The sequence below is a fragment of the Sinocyclocheilus rhinocerous genome, unplaced genomic scaffold (assembly GCF_001515625.1).
Source record: "Sinocyclocheilus rhinocerous isolate Xijiao unplaced genomic scaffold, SAMN03320098_v1.1 scaffold567, whole genome shotgun sequence".
Lineage (NCBI taxonomy): Eukaryota > Metazoa > Chordata > Actinopteri > Cypriniformes > Cyprinidae > Sinocyclocheilus > Sinocyclocheilus rhinocerous.
In genome coordinates, this window is record NW_015649134.1 from 600,498 (window position 1) to 608,746 (window position 8,249).

Below are 8,249 nucleotides of genomic sequence, written 5' to 3' on the forward strand. Positions count from 1 at the left end.
CACACACACACATTTTAAGGTTCCATTTGTTAGCATTAGTTAACTACATTAGGTAACATGAACTAACAATAAAAATAAAGCCAGTGTTTCCCATACATTGATTTATTTGTGGCGGCCCGCCACAATAGATTTTCCAAAAGGCTTTGACTTCGTTGAATAAACATGAGCACTGCACGTTTCAAAATCAAAATGTGGCACGGGTGTTTTATATGAATGTATCTTTGAAGGGAACCGAATGTCTTCAGAAATGTTTTGATGTCATTTAATCTTTCCTTTAATGCAGTATAAAGTAGCTTTTATGAGCACAGCCGCTGCTTTGTTTACAGCTGTTACCGGGGAAACCGCTAGTTCTGCCGCTCCAAAAGCGCCTCCTGCTGGCAGAGAGTTAAATTGCATTTTCAATAAGCCCGTCTGCTGTTTTATATTTACATTATATACATATATATATATTTCCCCCGGGGGAAGTGCTGCAACACATAGAGTGTAAGTCTGTGGGAAACACTGACAGCTCTGGACAAAAAATTAAGAGACCATTTAAAAATGATCAGTTTCTCTGGTTTTTCTATTTATAGGTATGTGTTTCAGTAAAATTTTTGTTTTATAAACTACTGACAATGTTTCTACCAAATTCCAAGTAAACATATTGTCATTAAGAGCATTTATTTGCAGAAAATGTCAACTAGTCAAAATAACAAAAAAGATGCAATGTTTTCAGACCTCAAATAATTCATATTCATTTTTAAACATGTGTTGTTTAAAAATGAATAATAACACATGTTTATGTTTATACTTATGTTTAAACTTAGGAAGAGTTCAGAAATCAATAAATTTCAATCACAGCTTTCATTGCATGCTCTCCACCAGTTGGGTCCAATCTTTATGGTCTTTTGCAAACCTCAACCTGGCTCTTCTTTGCTTCTCACTGATGATGGACTTTTTTCTAGCTTTGCACGACTTTAACCCGGCCCCTAGGAGCCTGTTTCGTCCTCGCCGTGCACTTCATACCAGCTGCTGTTTGCTATTCTTTTTGTAGGTCACTTGATGTCATCCTATGGTTGTTGAGTGACATTGGAATGAGTTGGTGTTCATCCCGGTCAGTACAGAGTCATTTTTACCCTCTGCCGATCTGTAGCTTTGTTGCCAATGTCTGCAGCTTGACCTTGTTCTTATGAACCACTGTCTTTGAAATTTTAAGGATGGAAGCAACCTGACGCTCCCTGTATCCCTCTACCGTTAAAGCCAGAATTGAACCCTACTTTTCCTCACTCAAAACTTTTCCTTGCAACTCTTTTGGCATGGTCAATAGTTATTATTTGATTCCAATTACTTTTGAGGTACTACTAGTACTGTTTTTGCCATCCAGCTGGTCCTATTTCAAGAGGATAGTGATGACCACAGCAGTGGTTTTTATACTTTTCCTCATTAAATAAGATTTTGTTAAGGTGATCACCTAATCAGTACTTCATTAAGCAGAATGAGTTGTGCCTGTGTAGGAATTCAACAGACACTGGAATGGAATGGCTGCCATACATGTAGAGATTTCACTTGTTTCAGCTGTTGCCATCGGGCAGGCGTTACCAGTGCATTAAAACAAGGACTAGGAGATTTAAAGACAGTTTCTTTCCTAGAGCCATAAACATTATGAACTTCAATATGCATTGACCTCATATATATTCTCAATCTAAATGTCGGTCTTAGTGTAATACAATCCTCCCCCCCCCCCTCCACTTCGAATGCAAGACTTGGTGCAATACACTCTTATTGTGCAATATAACTCTTTATTTTTTTGTGTTGAATGTAAGTCTTAGTACAATTCAACTTTTTAATGTTTTGCTTTATGTGTATTTTGTGATATATGTTAAAGAGAAGCTATTCTAATTTAATTGTACATGGTATAATGACATTAACAGGCATTCATTCATTCAGATGCTGATTTAAGAAAAATTTGGAGTGGTCTCTTAATTTTTCCCAGAGCTGTACTTCTAGCATTCATTAATCTTAGTTCATGTTAATTTCACCATTTACTAACAGATTATTAAAATCAAAAGTTGTATCTGTTAATGTTTATAATGGACTTGAGCTAACATAAATTAACAATGAACAGTTGTTGGTAACACTTTACAATAAGGTTCCATTAGTTAATTTTAACTGTATTAACTAACATGAACAAACAATGAACAATACATTTATTACAGTATTTAATAATCTTAGATAATGTTAGTTAATGAACATACAGTCGTTCATTGTTAGTTCATGTTAATTCTCAGTGCATTAACTAATGTTAAGAAGCACAACTTTTGATTTTAATAATGCATTAGTAAATGTTGAAATTAATATTAGCTAAGATTAATAAGTGCTGTAGAAGTATTGTTCATGCTTAGTTCGTTAACTAAAGTAGTTAACTAATTTTAACTAATGAACCTTATTGTAAAGTGTTACCCAGTTGTTGTTGTTAACCACTCTAGTTGTTAAAAATAAAAAGCATTTAAAAAACTGCTACTTAATGACATTATACTGTAACTCTTTACTACGGGAGAACAACTAATTTAGGTGATAGATTAGGTAACATTGTTTTATGGAATGAGGTTGAATCCCAGTCAGTTTCCATTTAATGCCAAAATCAACCCTTCTTTTGCTTATTTAAATGGCTTTTTTGGTAACTTTGATAAATGATTGAATGCTCCTTTCCCCTGTCCTTTCTATTGTTGTTTAGTGATTTTTGCATTCTTTGGCTACAGCAGTTAACAGTTTACTTCTGGTTGTTGTTGCTGTTCCCATCAGCAGCTGTTGTTCTAATGTCTTGCCATTGGATACAGTAAATTCTTGGTTCGAATAGCATAATTATGTTCAGCCACTCTCAATCTCAGCTTCCATTTAGACCTTTATGTAAATGACCACATTCTAACTTATAAATCATGTACGAACAATTACAATTGTAACAGGGCTTAATTGGATACACTTTTATCAGAGAAAACATCAGTATTAGTCTTGTGGTTTTCACCATATTATTACAATGATTGTAACCTCCACACCTGTTTATTGTAAAGTGTTTCCCAAATTCAAATTAAATGCCTAACTAGAGAACATTTTTGGGCATCATTGGTGATGAGTAAGCAGCCGACTCATATGCCTTTGGCCCAAGAATGCAGTTACGATCACTAGGTCACTAGTTTAGAGGTACAGCTATACATACAGCCACAATGTATAGAATCCGTATAATAACAGGGCTAAAGAATCAACACTATATTGATGTTTCCACTGTTTTGTGTGTGTGTGAAGGCGTCAGATCATGCTGTGGGAGAAGAGAACCCAGCTGATGCGAGAGACTCGCTCTGCCATAGATTCAGACACTGGACAGGGAGACATACGAACCATGAGAGCAGAGATTCACCGCATGGAGGTGTGTGTATAACTTTGTATTTGTGAAAGTAACTTCTAAGTGTGGTTTCAATCTGAATGGATGTTAGGTACTGTATGTGTCCAGGTTCGTTATGCTCAACTGATGAAGCAGCAGGAGAGGTTGTTGAGGGACATGGAGTCAGTGGTGGCCAGACGTGAGACAATAGCTGTTCGGAGTGAGGCTCAGGCACGTTCTGACCATAAGCAGCCCACACACAATGACTATCACAACACTCTCCAGAGCCTCCGCAGAAAGATTCTCCAAGCAAAGAAGGTGTGTCTGTATCAAGGTTATTATAATTTAGACATTTTATGTTAGTTTTTATTTTATTTAAAATTATAATTTATTTATTCATTTAGTTTATGATACTTTCCACTTTATACATAATTAATTTTACTTTTAACTTTTTCTACTTTCAGTTTCCTTTTTCTACACTTACATTCTTGTAGAATTACTAACGTTAACAGTTTCTGGAAAAAAATTTCTGGGATACTTGAGTGTGATTGGTCAGTGGTGGCAATCAAAATATTACAAAATATTTTTGCATAATAACTGATAAACTATATAATTGACCATTGTCTCAGGCAACTGATTTTCTTTGTAGATATATGCTAGCTTTGGGTTTTGAACTCAAATTAGTATTTACTATAATAATAAGTAACAATAATTTATGTAATAAATGGGATAATTTCATATATATTGAAAAACTGAAAAGAAAAGTTTTGGATATTTTCGTGGATATTTTTAGTTATCTTTGAGCCATGAAAATTTCGTTTTGTTTAGTTTCTTTTGCTTTTTTTCTTAAAAATATTTTAGTTGATATTTTTAATTTTAGTTAATAAAATTTTTTTTTTTTAGTGTTCAGTTTGGTTTTAGTTAAAGGGGTCATGAACTGCCTTGTATATTATTTTGTACTGTTCTCTGAGGTCCACTTATGATGTTATCAAGATTTTTACATCAAAAAACATCACAATTTAGAAGTAATAGGCTTTAAAATTTTCTGTCATGTTTTGACCCCCCTCAACGAAACGCTCCGTTTGAATAGTTGTGGCGGATTGTAGACTCAGAAGTAAACACCCACTGGTATGATTGACTAACAGTTGTGCATGTTTGACAGCCTACATCCTTCATAGACATATGCTGCTGTGATTTAAGTCAAAAACGCATAAATACTTAGTGCATATCAAACAATCTGTAATAACAGGCAAAGCAATAGTGACCACGTAATAAAAACAGCACTCACACCTGTGTGGTGCGATATTACTGTCGGATCCAATATAGTCAGCACTGCATCCTCTTTTAGTTCAATCTCCTGCGCGAACTGTGCTTTGTTTGTAAACGATTCCATGGTAAAATGAAGTGAACAAAGGACCAAGTTCTTAGTGACGCAGCCTGGATCTTCATTAAAAATAAAGTTCATCCATTCTTTTCTAATGTTGGTATCAGAAGGAAGACAATGCACAGATCATTTTTGGTTTCTGCGTAGCGTAGACCTGTGTTTGCCTCTCTCATTATTTACTGTACACTACTGCATCGGTGGGCAGGGCTAAACAGGCAGTGATGTAGAAGCAGGTGTTGATCTTCTGTGGAGGCGGTGTTTAGCCACACTACTACATCATAAAGTGGCACATTCCACAACCTGTTGTTTTGTCAGCTCATCATAAAGTGGCACATTCCACAACCTGTTGTTTTGGCAGATTGGCTTCAATTTAAGCTGTTTTTAGACTAACGAGAAAGTTTTGAGTTCTGACACTTACAGGATGTTTTTGTAGTACAATGACCTCTTATATGTCAAAAGATCAAGGGAATTTTGATTTCTCATTTCATGACCCCTTCAATAATAATCACCTTGTGCATATGACCTGTTTCTTGTAGTTTTCATTGACAAAATGAATTTAGAGACTGTTTTATCTGTTATAAATACTAGCTTATGCCTTGTTTACTATTTGTGTGTCCAGCAAGCAGAAGAATGTGATGGTGTTATAGCTCAACTTGAGGAGAGGCAGGGCTCTATGACCTCCAGCCTCCGAGACAAACGTATGCATCTCAATGACCTGCAGAATACCAGAGCGGTTCTCACCCAGGACCTCAGCGCACTACAAGAAACCAAAGAGAGAGTCAGTGCATCCACCAACAGAATACATCACGCACTTGCATACTGGACATCCAGTGGTGCCTACTGAACCAGTTATATTATATTTAAATCAAGCTGTGTAGGGCGATTTTACTCCACATGCAAGTCACATCAGAGCAGCAAGTGTACTGTATGTTTGCATAGACTTTTATTTCCACAAGAACCACAGTCGCAGGAAACAACATTTTGCACTCTTGAATGTTTATTCAATACAAACACTTGTTTAAGACATCAACACTAGTGGGCATGGTTTGCAAGGGGAATTTAGATGTACTGTAGGTTCTAACCATTTAAGTTTAATTTATGTTTCGTAACTGTGTGCCGATTATGTGGCATCACCAAAGGTTCTCTGCCCTTTTTTCCCCCAGAACTTGTCTCGTCTGCCCGTGCTGCAGGGTCGGGCGAAACACTTGCAGGCTGTTAAGGAGGGACAGTACGCTCCGGTGGCCAGTGGAGACACGGCATTGGAGCTGGCTACACAGAAACAGGAAGAGCGATTGAAAATGGTTAGTGTAAAATCCACTGAAGATTCTCTGATAAAGTAAATTAGGCAGAAATCCTTGGTACATCTCATGTTATATGGTCTAGCATGCAAAGCTAGTTGTAGACCCAAAATTCACTTAATGATTTTAATGATGTTAACAAAGTTAATAATGATGATGATGGGGCTTAAAGAGCATGCACATAGATGCAATGACTTTTAAATTAACCCTCAAACAAAACTGAATGCTATATAACTGAGAAGCTCACGGCAACCTTAAACGTTTTGTGTTATTATCAGTAGCTGAAGTGGAACCAGTGTGGCAAAGTGGAGAAAAGCAGAAGCTAGTGATTTCACAAACCAATAAACAAGACTAATATTAATTCCTTTCTGCACTCTTATCTCAGATCAGCTCCATTCTCCAGCATTTGGCTGAAGAAGAGTACTCTCAGCATCACAGCGCCCTCCACAGGATCAACCTCACAATGGCAGAACACTTACACAGTGGACTTCAGGACGGCCAGTGACCACAGAAATACGTATTGCATAAAATAAAAGTCATGTATGTACATACATGTTTGGCAGTTGTTGGCCTGGTCAGTATGAGGTCTGGTTTATTATGACAAATGTAGAGGAGGTCAGAGATACGGATACTGAATGTCTGTTATTGTAAGCACCCTTTTATGAAACTTTTATGATGTCATTAGATATAGCGAAAAATCTTTTAAACTTACTTTACTGTATCAATGTACACAGTTGCAACTATATTCTCTATAAAGGCATTGTAATGGAGTGTCTTAAATGAATTCTCTTTTTAAAAGTTTTCTTTTAATAAATCAAATTCATAGCATACATAGAAATATAGTAAGCTTTGATTTTTCACAAGGTAATTGGAAGATTTGTTTCATTTTTCTGTAACAGTGATGTGTGTAGCTACTTAACTATACTTTTAAGTACAAATTTGTCCCTAGAAATGAGCTAAATCTGACAAAAACTACACTTAGGGACAACTACTTGACTACATTAGTTACTTTATATTACTTAATAACATTAATAAGTAATTAATGTGAATATAAGTCATTTTATTAAAACAACATACGTCAAGTGGCTGTAACAGATCGGCCAGGCTCCGCCACCACCCAATCACAACGATCCCTCTCACCTGAGTTCTGAGCACCTGGCGACGTGAAATTCCATTTATGTGAACAATTGTGTACATGTGTATAATGGCACTTGTACAGTGGAGTCTTCAGACGCATAATAGCACCACAAGTTTAATTTACTGCTCTAATACAGCAGGAGTCTTGTTTCAGTCATACACCCAACCCTTCATTCAGGCGTGGGCCATGACTGTCTAATATATTCATACAGGGTTTGTTACGTGTGTTTTGATTTAGAGATGGCAGATAATGCACAATATACATTGATTCATTATGTTAGTTCAGTTTAATACTATGTGCAATAAGTGGCTCTTAAAATATACATGTTAAAATGTTTGGTGATTAAAAATGTATTTTTAATTTACTAGACTTTCCTTGCAAGATACTGCACATAGTCATACACTGAATAACCAAAGTTTCCATTTCAAAAACAAAAAACATACTCTGCTTAAAAGATTAGCTAAGAAGAACATCCTGGAGGGCTTATGCTGGTTAGTGATGGTATACCAATCAACCAGACAAAGCCATGCAAAAATGTACAATAAATCAAATGGTAAACCAGGATGATCATTCTGGTAATCCTGGTAGAATAAGGTTGGTTAGCAAGTAAATAAGCCTAGAGGGAACATCAGCATCCAAAATACAACCTACAGTGGCCTCAAAAAGTATTTGGTCATTTGACCTTCTGGTCCTCCTCAGTTGTAGAACACCTGAAATGAAGCTTTTTTTTTTTTTTCTCAGTAAAATCGATGTAATATTTTTTTATTCAATAATATTATTAATAGTATTTTGAGAGAATTTATTGTACTAATAAATATTTATAAAATAATTATGATCCACTAAAAATAATGCAATGTTTTAATTATTTTTAATGAATGCAGTATTTCAAGTTAAAATAGAGGCTAGGCCTTTAAAACCTGATTTTTAAGGCTCTCTGGTGAAAGTAAAAAAGAAAAACATATGTAATGCCATAGTGTAACTACTAGATACGTGTATACTGTATAGCTCGCCATAGAGACGCTTGTGAATTCCTTAGTTGTTTTTATACATTATTACTTACTTTTATTAGATTGT

General features: G+C 35.7%; 1 protein-coding gene across 1 annotated transcript in view; it reads left to right on the forward strand.

Moving 5' to 3' along the window:
• LOC107710265 (coiled-coil domain-containing protein 40) overlaps positions 1-6,686 on the forward strand; it is a gene marked incomplete at its 5' end in the record, with an annotated part of 13,949 nt that extends 7,263 nt beyond the window's left edge. The window contains 5 exons of the mRNA XM_016514993.1: positions 3,280-3,400; positions 3,485-3,673; positions 5,359-5,517; positions 5,903-6,040; positions 6,423-6,686. Of these exons, the coding sequence (XP_016370479.1) occupies positions 3,280-3,400; positions 3,485-3,673; positions 5,359-5,517; positions 5,903-6,040; positions 6,423-6,542 (727 nt within the window). The remainder of the gene's footprint in view (positions 1-3,279; positions 3,401-3,484; positions 3,674-5,358; positions 5,518-5,902; positions 6,041-6,422) is intronic.
• Positions 6,687-8,249: the final 1,563 nt, after the last annotated feature.